The sequence below is a fragment of the Ptychodera flava genome, chromosome 5 (genome assembly GCF_041260155.1).
Source record: "Ptychodera flava strain L36383 chromosome 5, AS_Pfla_20210202, whole genome shotgun sequence".
In the NCBI taxonomy this organism is placed as follows: domain Eukaryota; kingdom Metazoa; phylum Hemichordata; class Enteropneusta; family Ptychoderidae; genus Ptychodera; species Ptychodera flava.
This window is the reverse complement of record NC_091932.1, coordinates 14,658,343-14,674,711: the sequence shown is the minus strand read 5'-3', so window position 1 is coordinate 14,674,711 and position 16,369 is coordinate 14,658,343. Positions and strand designations below refer to the sequence as shown.

At 37.1% G+C, this 16,369-nt stretch overlaps 1 protein-coding gene across 1 annotated transcript; it reads left to right on the top strand.

The window, feature by feature from the left end:
* The first annotated feature begins 4,834 nt into the window (after positions 1-4,834).
* On the top strand, positions 4,835-15,067 carry LOC139133099 (sulfotransferase 1B1-like). Its single transcript, XM_070699518.1, has 6 exons — positions 4,835-5,083; positions 7,683-7,945; positions 10,527-10,656; positions 11,229-11,323; positions 12,362-12,533; positions 14,320-15,067. The coding sequence occupies exons 1-6, from the start codon at positions 4,969-4,971 to the stop codon at positions 14,436-14,438; spliced, it is 894 nt and encodes a 297-aa protein (XP_070555619.1). The 5' UTR covers positions 4,835-4,968; the 3' UTR covers positions 14,439-15,067.
* Positions 15,068-16,369: the final 1,302 nt, after the last annotated feature.

Sequence of the window (16,369 nt, the reverse complement as noted above, 5' to 3'; positions counted from 1 at the left end):
TTGCCTTTGGTCAGGTCCTTTAAGTTATATAGTATGCCAAACTATGAAAGGTCATTATATATGCAAATTATAAATAAGCTGACATGATAATGCAAAAAATCTTTCTCTTATGCAACATAATTGTCTCGTCAATATACAGAGTAAGTTTCATTTATCTTTTACGGCCCTTCCAGTCTTATTTGCCTAATTTTGAAAGTTAGTTAAATATGCGAATAGCAAGTTTTGTCAACTTCGGCCACGCCAATCCAGATATATCCGTAATTTGGGAAGTTTGTTAAATATGCCAATTAATAACAAGTTTATCTAAACCTGCTAAAACAACTTTCATGATTGTTATATCAGTATCACTCAAATATGCATAGCGAGTTTCGTCAACTTTGATCGTGCAAATTCAGATATATATCCTTAGTTTGGAAAGTTCTTTAGATATGCAAATAAGTGATCAGCTAAAGTAAAAATACTTAATGGTTTAATACTGATGTATCATACTATCTTTCATGTACATAGCAAGTTTTATCAACTTTTGTCAAGTCAATCAAGATGTATAACCCTAATTAGGCAAGTCCATTAACTATGCAAATAAGTAGTTGGCTGAAATTAATAAGCTTAATGCCTTTCGATATTGTTTTAACCTAGTATCTTCAATGTACATAGCATGTTTCACCAACATTGATCCAGTTAATCGAGGTATATATCCCTAATTAGGTAACTTCATCGTGACTATAAATCAAAATGACTGAAGTAAAAATGCTTACTGACATTCAATAATGTTGTATCATAGTATCTTCCATGTACATAGCAAGTTTCGTCAACTTTAGTTGAGGCAATCAAGAGATATATCCCCATTGAGGAAAGTTCATAAAATATGCAAATAAGCGGTCAATTTTTATGTCACCTCTTTGTACCTTTTTTGGCGGATAAATCCTTGTGTGATCAGTATTTGTGGCAAATCTAATCCAATTCTGTGCTGCCGTTCTCATTGTATTTCTGTTTTTTTTGAAATCATTAATAATGCAATGAGGATAAAATATGTAGGTCATACCTACCAAAAACTAATCAGTTCTTGCCATTTTTACGCAAAATCCTTGTACCAAATTTGATTTTGATCTGATAAGCCGTTCTTGAGATATGTGGCCCACAGACAGACAGACAGACAGACTTATATCCAGACAGACATTCTGCGACACACACGTGAGCTAAAATCATAATAGAAATTTGTTTTGCCAATCACCCCAAATTTACATGTGGACAGATCACGTGCAAGAATTCAAATAGAGTGCTTCATTTTCACGTTAATTCAACATTTCAAAAATGTTGAAAGCGCTTCTTCAATAGTAAAAATCAAAATCGTAAGCTGTATGTAATCGGGCAATACCCTAGCTTCACATTATAGCTTCAAATTACTTGTCATTCACAATAGCTTGTGAATGACAAATAATTATATACATAGTGAGGATAGTCTGTGTATTTTGTAATGGCTGATATTGTCTACTATTATTCTTAAACGATATGACATCAAAACAGGTCTATTAGTACGTTTCATTCAGGGCAAATAAATGCTTTACCACGTCTTAGAAAAGTGACTGAAAACGTACTGACAACGACTGGTGATACAAGGTGTCTGGAATGGGTAATGAAGCGTACCCAGATAGCATGCCAAAACAAGATGCTCAAGTTTGATCTAAAGTGAAAATTGTGGTGTATTTTGGCAAAACCGCCCAAAGCTCAAATTGTTGTAGCTCATCATCAATAGTGAAACAGTCGTAAATCATTTTAATACCACATCTCCGTTTTACCGTAGAGTTGTTTAAGTGATCTAACTAATGTCCTTCCTGAGGACCCCTGTCTCGCAATGCTGCCCCTGTCTTATACTGAGAGGTAGAAGCCCTCGTGTATCTCATGAGTTGTCAATTACATAAAACGTAAGCCTATGTCTTGACAAGGAGGGAAAGTTTATGATTTCAATATTAAATACCGGAACTTCCCCTATTAAAGCCGGATTATCTTAAATCTATTCAAATGTAAAAAAGCAACGCTGCTGGTCGAAAGTGCCTTGTTTGGTCATAGCCTAGAATCCTACTCCGTCCGCTTGCCTCCGTACCTCCGACCCACTACCGTCTAGTCTCGTGAGCAGTATTTCGAGCTGGAGTTGTAAAAACTGCTCATTTGAAATGTCAACACAATTAACATATTTGACGTCATATTAATTAGCTCTGCCCAACCAAGTCATAGGCCAATCATGAGAGGGTCATTTCAGTGATTGACTCTGAAAGGTACGCTAGTCACGTCATGGTCTCAGTTGGTGACCATTGACATTCAAATGAGCAGTTTTTACAACTCCAGCTCGAAATACTGCTCACAAGACTAGACGGTAGTGGGTCGGAGGTACGGAGGCAAGCGGACGGAGTAGGATTCTAGGCTAGTTTGGTCCTAGAATCCCATAATTTTGCCTTGTTTCAGGCGTTCGTTGTCATTGAATCTTGCATATGATGCCTGTGAATATAGCGACTAAACTTGAGTCGGAAACAAACTGAAAAAATGTTCCGTTTTTTTGTCGGAGAACGGATATACCCTGTACGACCATTAGACCCCTCTTTGCATTTGGCACGGAAGTGCCCATCATGATTATTCAAATGTATCACACGGTCAAAGCGATTTTATGAGAATTAAACAACTCCCGCCCATTGTATGCAATCAATGTGTAATGTCAAATGACTGGAAAAAAGAGAAGGCATCATGCAGATGGATAAGAGGGAATCAAATGTAAGAGGCGATGACCTTCGACTTTATGAAGAACCCTAGAGAAACGCAATAGAGTACAGAAGAATACGCGATGTAATGCGTTTTATTGGCAATATGGAAAGCAATTGTAGCAACTTCCAAAGGGAGTGGTATTCCTGAAAGAAAAAAACCAAAATTTGTAATCTCAAGGCTTGATTGATCCCACTTCATGCCTCACAAAAAACCATGGTTTTAGCAAAGGAATTATTATTATCACCCATGCTCATGTGTTATGTAATGGCAAGCATCTGTAGAAAATGAAATACATCTGTCGTTGTTCGTCTGCTCAAAAACCTACACACTTTCCAGTAAATAGCATTTCTCATGGAATAATAACTACCTTCCATTCAAAGAAATGACTTTATGATGATATTTGCATCCTACAAGATAAGTACTTATACAACAAAGTTAATAACTCTCTCTTAACAGTAAGAAAAAGCAATCAATGATAATTCAAATCGCTAATTTTAAAATAAAGAAGCTAAGTAATAGTTGGAAGAGAAACATAAAAATTCTAGCAATTTTTCATTGAGAAACATGAGAATTCTATCAATTTATGAACAATGATGAAAATTGCAGTGTAAAATCACATACTGCTCATTCGAAGTATTTCGGTTTTTGTACGTGTAAACATAACAGAGCCTGGTTAGTTTTATAAACTTTGTATAGTAGCAGAGAAGAGCTTTTCAAGAAATACAATAACGGATGAAATTATTGCACCCTTCGTTCGAACCCTTGGAAAAGTACAAATGTTTATACAGTTTATAATAAAAAATCTAGTCGGGTGAGTAATGTCCTTTATCACTCGCCTTGTCGTCAAAATTTATATTGCAATTCCGGAATAGAAATAAATAGTGACTCGATTACCCTTAAATTGTTTATGCACATGTTGTCATCACCATGTATCAGAAGTCCTCACAAAAGGAATTACTATATTAAGATGGAGCTGCACGTTGCCAACACAGTTTTGTTTTCAAAGTAATATTTCTCATCTAATATGACAAGGAAACCGTTCATACTATATATTTTCGAAAAGCAGAAAATCTAAAATTCAGTATGGTAGCAACGGTTTACCCGATCCCGAAGGATGAAGGGGTGTATATTTTTTTGTTGAAAAACTTATAGCTTTGGTATTTATGATAAAACATGATTAAAGTCAAATGTAATATTTCACGTAAAACAAGAGTATATGTATAGACAAATGACTATTTATTTTGCATTATCTATCCTCATATTAAAATTGCGTGGGTTGAAAGACTGACAGTCACAAACGTTATTAAAAACGTGATTAGCAAAATTAATATTCAAAATGTAAGAATTTAATTTTCTAAACAAAATAGACATTATGTTGTTTAACATTTAAAGAATATAGTGTGAAAATTTCTGAAAATTTGACCCAGCTTAAGTGGAGTTAAATTCTATCTTGAAACTGGGAGAAAAGAGAAGCCAGGAAATCGAGTGATTTGCATAGATTTGCATAAAATAACACTTCTTTATCACGTAGCTTTCTACTGCGTGACAAGCAAAAAGGTAAATCTAACCAATATTTTAATCTTGGGTGAATAAATTAATTAAAATTGAATGAATATTTGCAAAAATATGAGCAAAATACGCTCCGTTGGGTGCAGCGCTACCTCAAATTCAGGTGTTGTCTGCTTGAAACCAAGAACATCTTAGCCAGTCAAAAGTTGTCACGTTATGACTGTCATTTTGCCATTCTTATCTTATCTTATCTTATATGCCATTTTATCGCTCGATGTGCTAAGGTAGTGCTGTCTTGTGCCTTCATACTCGGCTGTTGATCAGTACAAAGGTAACACGACCTTTAGACCAGTTACATCCTAAATTACAGTCTGAGGGACTCACTGTGTCTACTTTTATAGATGATTTGCAACCAGAAATTCTAATGGCACAAATATATTTATTAATGTTAATCTTGTGTCTGTCCACCTTCTATCTAACATCTGTTCAGAAGGCTAAGATAGGTCAAGGACGTTAGGTGGAAAAATAACGATGTCATTCTAGGTTGGTACCGTCTTGATAAAGGCTTTCAACTGCACTCAAAAACCGTTGTGTCAAAGGTCAGACAACTGCGTCAAACACAGTGCATATAACGCTAACTTGTTCTTTCAGGGAAGAACATTTCAAAGACAGTAGATCAGCACGTTCGTGTTGGAAATCACTGACATGGAAGACTCTACGAAGCTAGGAAATCCGAGACGGGTCCAGCTTCCATACGGCAAGGTGAAGAAGATGGAAATCAGACACGATGACCTATTTCTGATTTCCTATCCCAAATCAGGTGAGAATCGGGTGTCAACCTTACAATGTGGGCTATTCAAGGACAAGGCCCGCTGTGCAAGGACGCGAATCGCTTACTTCAAACTTACAATGTCGACTCAGAGATACAACCATATACGTGGTCATGCTACTATACCAACCAGCTGACTCGAAGATTCCCAATATACGTTTGCGGTGTGGTGGTCGTAGAATAAAGTCTTGTATACACTCACTACGAACAAATTCGTTAGAGAGCATACAGAAATAATAAGTTCAATTTTGCTATTATCAAAGCGACGTGCATGATTATTGTACAAGGTTGTATGTAATCAGCTTCAGTTATAGCGCAATGCTGTTCGTCAACATTACAAAGAGAATGACATGACAGTGCATCGCATTTATATCAAATGCACTGTTGTGATTAAAATAACCTGAAAAAAGACATATTTTGGTGTGCCCTTGTCAGGTTTTAAAGTCAGCGCCCCCCCCCCCAAGTACGATGAAGAGAGCCCTAGAATTGTGTTAACTTCTCTTTTAAGGGGTTCTAATATAATTCCCATCAATGTAACATTTTTTACTCTCATTGCTCCTATGTAAAAGCATGTGGGAGACGTGTCTTGAAAGCATTTAAGCAAAATATTTTTTTAGTCAAAAGATCACAGTGTGCATAAAAATTTGTAATGACTATTGCCCTCTTTACAGTTAATAAAGCCCCACTAGCTGTAACTCTTGAATTTTGTTGACCTCAAAATATCTTTCTTTCTCTCCTGCTTTTCTCTGAGTTCTACCCTCTGAAGGGATATGGGTTCTTACTCAATTACAAAATCATTCCTTTGCGAAACATTGGACAAGTAAATTCAAATTCTAACAATCAATTTAATTTCCAGCCATAAAAAATGGTAATATTACAAAAAAACATGGACATATAATGTGCACAGTTGCAAACATCACCCTTATGCGTTGCATTGACTACTCTGTGCAATTTATGTAAAGACTGAAGTACAGATATGCAAAGTATTACGGAATTTGCTTTAATTTGCCCATGAGGCTGCGATTTAATGTTTGGGCAAATATTTAATCGCAGTGTAATCTTTGCCTTGTTCAAAATTACATATACAGTTTCAGCTAGTGGTTAATAATAAGCGTATACAAACAACTAATTTAGTACATTCTCATACACTTATTAAAAGTTAATACAATCATAATAATGCTAAAAAATACAGCTAGTAGGGGCTTTAACACTACTTATTATCCCTTGAGTCATTGCTGTAGATCCATGAAGCTGAATATCTGCTAGATATGTCAAAATCGGCTATTTTGGTGATCCAACTACGATAGTTGCATAGCTGCTACTTATCCCGAGATTTTAGTGTGTCAGCCTTCGTAGCTGAACACTCGTAGATGCCAAATACCTCAAAGTTTGCTACTTTGGCTATCTAGCAGTCCCGAACATTTATGCTCTGTACGTTACCGAAAATATGACGTTTCACATTTCACTTGATTTTTTGGTTGGAATAATGTGTACGATTACGCCGGAATTTTCGGCACTCAAGATGTATAGTAAGGGGTGCACCATTTGATATCCTTGGGGTGGTCTGGAAGATTTTCGAAAAAAGTGTTTCACAGCAAATGTCAATGTAAATAAAATCATCCAGAGAAGATTTGACAAATATGGTTGGAGAGTGGATAAAACATAATATACGATAGGTCAATGGATCAGGTAAAAATAAATAATGCCATCTCATCAATCTTCCATGGCCAAGAATATCAAATGGTCCATCCCTAATACATGATGGCGCCTAAATTGTTCGACATGCTTAAAGCCCCCACTCAATTATCAGATTTATCTAACATAAATATTATATCCTTGATAAAATATTCAATGGAAAACAAAAGAACGACAAAGTGTTAATGCGTTGTTGACACATTTGCTAATGCGAGAACCAGGGATTGAGAAGGGCGCCTTTAAGCCGTTGCACAAGAGCCACCAAAAGTCTACACTGAAAGATCTAGTCTCATTTATGGGTACCTCGCCAATTTAAAGTCGCAAATTTTCAATCCCAGGTTCTCGCATTAGTGCAGTTCTCCTCCCAGTCAAACACTTGGCCAGTACAATGTTTGATTTCTATAACATTCATTACACAAACTGATCTTAACCTTTTGTCACCTTTGCTAATCCCGCAAACAAAGTTTACACAAGCGTTTGATTGACAGTCGGTTCAAATTGCCAAAGGTCATTGATTGCCCATGACCAACGCTCGAATTTTCTAACAATTGTCTTCCAGTCGCGTTAGAATTTGAATATAACCACAGAGTTCGATCGGCAGCAGCTTCACGCTGACCGCTTGGCAGTCTGTCTGCGTTATTGCAGCCGGAGACAACTAAAAAAGTAGCATTTTCTGGAGCGTGTGCCCGGGCGTGTTGATTGTTTGGTGTGCACTCACAGAGTGAACGCCCGGCCGCCATAGCTTCGCGTCCTTTTAAGGGGAGGCTCCGCCTTTAACTCCAACCACGGTCAGATATGGCAGAGCACAATACACGACCGAATGTTTCAATCCAAGTCCGAAACCATCTTTAATACAAACTAATTGTAATTTATCAATTTTGGTCCTTTTACTCAGGGACTCATTGGTTGATGAGAATCATTACATTAATCTTGAATGGCTCTGACTTTGATGCCGACTGCAGACATGCCTCGGCAGTCCCAAGTTTGGTTGAGATGCTGCTGTCTCAGGAAGGCGACGATCCAGGGATGCTAATGGCCAAGAAAAATCGCGGACTTCCAATGGATTTTAGCCCGAATAGCATGGAATCGCCTCGATTTCTGACCACACATGCGCCTTACGATCTTCTACCCACTCAATTTCACGAAAAAAGGCCAAAGGTGCGTATTTTAAGTGTATTTTATTGAAACTGCCATTTTCGGCGTGCATTCTAATGTCAACGCTTAATATTTGACCTGATATACAATGTGAAACTAGTTTGGAGGGACGGGCGACTTCAAGTTCAGTGTTTAAGTAAATATCCCTCGCCCAAGTGGCACAAGACCAAATGCGAGAACCAATCAATCGTGTATGTCACTTTGGAAATATCGATCTGATTTAGGTATTGTATTGTATGAACTCCTGATACCAAGCCTTTCTTGAATATGTAATCCCACGCTACAATATAACGTCCAGGCCAAAGATCGACTTAATTCATCATGACATGGGACCTTACATACTTAATGTTGTAATTTTATCATTCAAAAATATTTCGCTTGCAATATTGGGACATGATTCACAAAATTTTCAATAAAGAATTGGCCTTCTAACGCAATTCAGCGTCCCGTGTAAGCACCAGGAAATCTTAGTTCAATTTTTGTCTCGAGACAGTTCAACCGTCTCAGTCGATTTTTGCCATGTTCTCACAACTAATTGAAGTTGAACGTTAAAATACACCGCATGTCCAATAAATACAAAACTCTTTAGGATTTAATATGAGGCTCCAGGACTGCATGAGTGCACCAATGATTCTATAGCCAGACAAATCAACCAAAATATTAATACAGCGCCGAAAGCAACAACTGACGACACTATTTCACTATTTCAGGGGCGCGTAAAAGTCAGCGTAGTAGATATGATATGCATTGGCGAAAAAATAAATCTACAATTTACACTGGTAGCTATTCACAGTAGAGGCTTGTCGAATGCCACATGGTATAGAATTCTAAAGCTGTACCGCCGCATATGAGAGAGTCCTCTGTTCGCCTTCAGTCTATGCTGAAATATGCATAACTGATCTTTACTATTCTCGATTGAGGGTGCAGTACACGACCAGGTTGCTAGGGCATAAGTATGTGTTTAACGCAGACCGTACTTGATAATTGCGATCTTTTTAAGTTAATATTAAGATTTAAAGCTTTCTGACCGGTTTGTTATTTAAGGGACAGTAGCTGTAACTTTTGACTAAATTTTCACTACTCTGTTTCAATGTATCAACTACACAATTTTACTGTAATCCGATCATCATGACCAATGCCCGGTGTCCTGCTTGCCAATACAGCCTGTGTATGTGAAATGACCATTGTTATTGTTGATAAAAGTATTCTAGACCGGACCTGAATACAAAATTTAAACAATAACAATGCAGATTATATTCATATAAGGTATATTTATGAGCTAAATATTAGGAATTTTCTCCGCGGTTCAGGGATTCAAACCAGAAACTGCAGATGATACACAGAACAAACAAAATTTAAACAATGACGAAAGTTACAGCTAATGGATCGTTAAGTGTTACATACAAATTTCGATACCTAAGATGCTTTGATGCTTTGAAGCCTTTTTTGCCTGAACAGCTCCCTGTAACTGAGTCAAAGAAGGGCTGTCGTTCCTACCATAATATAGTCGTTTAACCTAGAGAAGAGAGTATGAACTGTGTAAACTGAACTGTATAAACCATAAAAAGTGCTCGGATAATAAATAAACAGTGATTGATTTATACATTAAAGTTTAAATATAAAAAGACAAAACTAATCTCGGAAATGAAGGTTTCGTTATGATAGGATGCAGAAGTACTCTTTACGGACAATGTGCTTGATGTAGACACACAAAAGAGTGTCATGAAGAAAGTTACGGTTGTAAGTGTCTAATTCAGATAACTTTGCTTAGGTAAGCCATCTCGTATCAATTTTACAAGGTCAGCAAGGTTGCTCGGTCAAATGTTAATCTCTGAAATTAACAATGTGACTTACAGTAGGTATGTTTCCATAAGACAAAGACGTGTAAAATTAGTGTATTCAAAATTAAAACCCTCCCCCTTCCCCCCAAAAAACAAACAACAAAACCAAGTTTGGTAATGTACTGTGGTGTCGTATTATTGAATGTTTGTAATTAAGATAAGGATGACGTCGACTGTGACCAAAAAGAAATGACCAGTAACATACCATTGACCAACAGCGTTGCATCTTTAAAGTGGTAGTGACGGTGATGATGATGATGATGATGATGATGATGATGATGATGATGATGATGATAACGACGACGACGACGAATACGACGACAATGATGACGACGGTAATAGAAGTAGTGATGATGGTGATGATAATGATAATGATAATGACGATTATGATGATGATGATGATGATAATGATGGTGGTTATGAAGTTAAAAAAATTGTTTGTCAATAGTCTGTTGATGGTGATGGTGTTGGTGGTGGTGATGATGATCTAAAGCAAACAATGAGCTCGTATGGCCTTAAAATCTGGTTCTGCACAATTCAGATTGTTATCTCTTCGATGGCACTTAGAGCCATAGGTTTTCTCTCTAAGGCAGGGAATCAATAGTCCTTCAAGATTTGTTTAATCAATATTTTCCACAACTTGTTGCTGTCACGACTAACATCCATATGTACTTCAGTAGTCGATAAGGGTTGAATAACCACAAATAGTATCATTAACCCAGCCTCCTCCTATCTTATTGCAGCTGATTTACATAGCCCGTAATCCAAAAGACCTTGTGGTATCTGCTTTCTCACATTTCTCAATACGATCGCGCCATATATATGACGAATTTTCTGAACTTTTAGAGGAATTCCTTGCCGGCCAGGCAATTGGTAAGTCTCTTGATTATGTGAACCTTCCGTGTTTTAAGAAAGAAAGCAGAAAAAAACAAAAACCGAATGAAAACTTTGTCTATAATTTTGTAACATAAATGTCGAAAAAGAGCAATCATATTTGATATACAATGCAAGATTAGTGATATAGCTGTATCCATGTCGTTTTCTCCACTAATGTTGCATGATCAACAAATTACACCACAAAAGGTTTTACTTTCAGGCAACTGCAAACTGCGGCATATTTCAAAATATTAAACGGTAAAAAGCTTACTTTACCTATCTGGACTAAATGGATAGCAGTTTCCATCATGGCAAAGAAGCAAAAGTTTGTTTGTCTAGGTTACAGTGCTGAAAGGAGCTCAAAAAGTCAATTGAATAATCCGCAAGGCTTGCTTATTATTCTTAATGAGTGTCGTTGAGATGATACCATGTTTTCCGGGCATAGGAACCTGTACCAGCGGTTGTTTAAAGACAGCTTCATATACAGTGTTGGTATTACTTACCAACTTATTTATATTTTAACTCCGAGAAACTGTTTCCTTCTCGGGCATTATACCATCTTACCATAGCTAATTTTGGACACTGGGGCTCTCATGTACTTGATTGGTGGAAAAGACGACACGAGCATAACGTGCTGTACGTGAAATACGAGGACATGAGGAAGGTGAGCTGGCAAATGTACATAATCGTGGATTCTATGTTCAGAATGCTAGATATTTTGATCCTGTAATGCACCACTAGTACTGACATACAGGCGCATTTGCATCTCTTTTCGTCAACCGAATCGTATTGCTTTAACTCCTTGGTTGACTGACGTGATCATAAAGTTTGGTCAAGCACACCGCCATATGCTGAAGCTATCTTGTCTTATATCAGTTGGGAAAACCTCATATTATACATGCTAAAAGTTGACTGAACCGCCGATGTCTTTCCGATAAGGTAGTGATGGATGAGCGCTAGGTTGACTTTTGATTGCTGTCATTGCAAATCAAAATTACGAAACAAAACATGTAGAATAAATAATATATGAATAGCGTGAGACATAACAATATACGATATCGATGAGAAGGACGATACATGTGCATTTGACACAAAAGACGATTCATCGTTTATTTTTCCTTCGAATTGAATATTTTCTTAAAGCACATCACAGCAACCTAATCAACAGATGGAGTGGACTACAGAGAGGTTGTATCTGCTCCATCCTCACCCCCCCCCCAAAGTTTAAATTTGAAAATTAATAATCCGCATTGTGACATGATGTGATGTGCCCTCGTAAATACCGTAGGGAACAGTCCTTACTTAAGATTTAACTTGCTCAATTCAGTATAATTGCCGATTTTAATGGTGTTGATACGGCGAAAATGCATTTCCCGTGATGCATTTACAGTCATGTGTCTTCAGTTTGTCGTTATAAGTTGCAACATTGCATTCTAGATGGTAAGTGGGGCCGACTTGTAGCAAATAAATATATGTATTCACCTGACTGCTTTCCATTATTCATTTTCATTGCATTTACAAACCGTTTCTGGTAACTGACAATCAACAACTTTACCATTTCATCTTTATGGAAGCTACCGTACCTTTTCGTTATTGTTACTAATAAAACCTCCTTGAATACAGGACATGTTATTAATACAGTCATACGAATTGACCAAAGTCATCAGTTTTCAATAACAAAAATAGTTACATCACTTCTCAGGACCTGAAAGCGGGAATTAAGAATATTGCTGAGTTCATCGGGAAAGGCTTGACACCCGAAGACGTCGACAAGATAGCACATCACTGTTCCTTCGAATACATGAAAAACGCTCCCCAAGGTGACACGTTTATGAAGGCAATGGGATGGAAAGAAAACCCTTTTGTCCGTCGAGGTTTGTCATCTTCTAAATTTCAAGTGATTGTGCCGTCATCTTTACACATTTAGAAATTTAGCATAATATCCTATTATCAGCCGAGATCTTCCGACCTAGTCGAGAAATCGCCCTGTAAGAGGAGAGTGCAGGCATACGATGTTGACTCACTAAGGCAGCTAGACCTACGGAAAATATCTGCATCTGATGTCACCCAACTTGTCGCCATCATAGGGGAAAGAAATCAGTCCCCCTGGGGTGGGAGGGAGGCTTTTTGTGCAACGGTTTACCTTATTTTATTTTATTAATTTTGACTGTGATATTTCAAATAAAGTTCAAGTCCGAACCGTCTGACTGCTTTCTTTATTAATACAAGTAATTTTTGTTAATTTTGACTGTGGTATTTCAAATACAGATTTCGACTCCACACCGTCTGACTGCTTTATATATTACCGACAAGTCCTTATCTCCTCTCCAACTTGTGTATACGCCACTGTAATTGCTCCGTAAACATTGCCAACTTGCTAATCCGCTGTCGGTATCAGCGGATTAAGTGATTGAGTCAACACCACAGCCGTCCCACACGCATATTATTTCACTACGTGTGGGACGGCTGTGGTGTTGACTTAATAAGCTAATCCGCTGATACGCTCAGTCATTAACAAGTTGGCAATGTTTGTGCAGCAATTAGAGTGGTATGTGTACTGGTTGAAGAGGAGATAAGGAATTGGAAACACAGTCAGACAGTTTGGAGTCGAAAGCTTTATTTGAAATATCACAGTCAAAATTAATAAAATCAAATATTAAAGGTAAACAGTTGCACAAAGAAAACCTCCTCTCCACAAGTTGGAGAGGAGATAAGGACTTGTCGGTAATATATAAAGCAGTCAGACAGTGTGGAGTCGAAATCTGTATTTGAAATACCACAGTCAAAATTAACAAAAATTACTTGTATTAATAAAGAAAGCAGTCAGACGGTTTGGACTTGAACTTTATTTGAAATATCTCAGTCAAAATTAATAAAATAAAATAAGGTAAACCGTTGCACAAAAAACCTCCCTCCGACCCAAGGGGACTGATTTCTTTCCCCTATGGTCGCCATTGATAAAAGAGTCCTACTTTAACTATTGAGTGTAAATGATACATAGAACTACCGCATGAATGGCTATTGAATGTTCATTTGCTACCAAAACGATGCAATCTTGTGGAGATCTTGTAGCGGTGACACAGACCTATGCACATACATATGTTGTAATCAGCCTTATATCGCCAGTTGTGCATTCCCCCATTTCTATTCACAAACATTGCACACTCCCGACTCACATCGTCACCGATCTTAATCAGTGGATTGCCCTCGCAACCAAGTGGGAGCAGGTTTTGACATAAGTCCTATCTTTCAATTTTGTACATGCGTCCAACGATCTAGCTCTTGCGAACGTGTTTGTGTCCAATAACCGAGTCAACAAAGCCCTGTTTACGTGTATTGACTCCAAAATTTGAACTATCAAATGAAGATGTAACCTATTTACGCTGCCTAACGAGACATCTTAGCCGAAGCATACAAACGGCTGTTTTGGACCCACAGCTTGCACATACTATAGTGCCCTGGCCCAACGGAATACATGACTTTGCCAGTTTAATGGTCGGCATCGTTCACGATCGGATAAAGGCGAAAAATACGAAGAACTAAACAGCAACTTTTTTCCACGGACACTTATCAAACTTCAAATACGTTGTGCTGCTTAAATTTTTTGAAAAAGAAGGCAACAATAAAATAAAAGTAATTTTATTCTGCGTTTCATTTCAGGAAAAGTTGGAGAGTGGAAAGAAACCTTCATTGTTGCACAAAACGAGATGATGGACAAGTACTGCGAACAGTGGTTGAAGGGAACGGGATTGGAGTTTGAAATGGGCCGGAGTAAATAACCTTGAGACAAGAGACCTTTTTGGGTTTACATTATGTTATTCATGAGAAAGTTTTATCTTTGATGGGAGTTTTGATCAGAATCTATTAACGGAGACTACAGAGTATATTTCTGTAACAGTACCAACGAATAGAGAAGGTACAGCTTCTCATTTTAAGATTTTTCGTGTATTAGTACTTAATCATGGTTTTTTATTCTCTTACAAAATGTTATTCATGTAATACAAAGAGTGCCTTCAGGTGGGACCTTCATCTATTGTCAAAAATTTTACTTTTATTTGTGAAATACCTTACTGTTTGTAATTCCCTTCCAAAACCACCTTTTCGAGAATGGCAAGTATTCAACTTTGCAACGAAAGTTTTATGTGTGGTGATGTAATTGCTGCGAATCGAAGTTTAGTCGGACTTGGATTTATTTGTCAACAATATCATCATACATTGTACACGGTGAACTTTGTTGGCAATGTTCATATAATTTGGATTCTTTTTATTTAGTAGGAAGACAAATAAGAAAATATGTTTGTTTTCAAGACAAATGTAACAACAATACTATTTTATCAAAAGCTTACGGATGTTGCTCCTTTCCAGGGAGACAAGTTCAATGAAATATTTACTGTTATCGTATTTAATACTCCGATTAAATGAATCTACAATCATCTACATTTGTGTGCTTAATTATTTTGAAATTTTTGATTTCAGAGATCGCAGAGAGTGGCTCGAGATCAACGCTCAAATTTAAAATTGCTTTTACATGTCTAAACAATGTCAAAAAGTCTATTTTTGTCATTAGGCCAGAGAAAAAATATAGAATGTACATGTATTTGACGTTGATGAACGTATATCGACGTCCAAACACAAGTAACTGCTATTTACGTGCAAATCAAATGCATATCTATAAGGCACTTGCTCAAGAGGAGACGGTATTCATAGTCTACGCATAAAATGTAAATACTTATGAAATGGATGTTACTAGTATAATCTAATTAGCCTTTTATAAACGTTGTCAGAGCTTCCTTTTTGGTTTGCAATGCTTGAAAAATCGCTAAACAGGTTCAACAGGGTTAAGTTTCCATTCCACTCTGCATTACATGGAAAATCACCAAACGGGTAGGAATTTCACTTGACACAGCTGTTAATCATGTTTTTGGCGAGTCCAATAATATATAATAGAATGGACACGCCATCAAATAGCTGTGTTAAGTGTTATCCACAGGCGTCCAGTGACTCTTCCATGTACTGCAGAGCAGAAAGGAAACTTTAACCTTTTTGACGTCGTCTAGTGGTTTCTCTACACCGATCAAACCTAACATCGATCAGAAACCAATCTATTTTTATGAAGAACATTTATATTTCATAACTTTTATATATTTAGCATAGATGACAAATGCATTCACCGCCCGTGAGTAGTATATTACTTCATTGCGTATCATTGCTGGTTTTAAAACTTCGGAAATGTTACAACAACTAACAATATGGGAACGTTTCAAAGAAAACAAAATTAATAGAAAAAGAACTTAGCTTACATGTTAAAATCTCTTTGGTATAGTACTTTTGTGAGAAAAAATGCACTGCAAAAGGCTTTTTTGCTAAGGAACCCTGTAAAACAAAGTCAGATAATTAAAAGGAAAAAACATGATGTCGACCTACCTACCTGTGTTTGAAGCAATGTCTCTCGTTGATCACTTTTTGGAAAGTGTTTTTTGATCAACAATTTCACAAAGGCTTAGTGTGAGGAAGCTTTACTTCTGAACTGACTGCTAGTACAAAACCAAAACCTTGTAACGGTAACTTCAAGATGTCCATTGGAAACAGGGTTGATAAAATTTTCGATGTCGATTCGGGTTTTAGAATGTTAGACAAGGGGAGGGTCACACTGAAGGGCACGAGGAGTGGAGGAGGGTCAATTTTCACAGTGCATGTGTGCACTGAATTC

Bases quoted from the DNA above. Each gene is read 5' to 3' on its own strand.
- LOC139133099 (XM_070699518.1), top strand. From the start codon at position 4,969: ATGGAAGACTCTACGAAGCTAGGAAATCCGAGACGGGTCCAGCTTCCA. The intron at 7,946-10,526 runs GTGCGTATTTTA...ATCTTATTGCAG, and splicing joins TTCACGAAAAAAGGCCAAAG to CTGATTTACATAGCCCGTAA. The intron at 12,534-14,319 runs GTTTGTCATCTT...GTTTCATTTCAG, and splicing joins AAACCCTTTTGTCCGTCGAG to GAAAAGTTGGAGAGTGGAAA.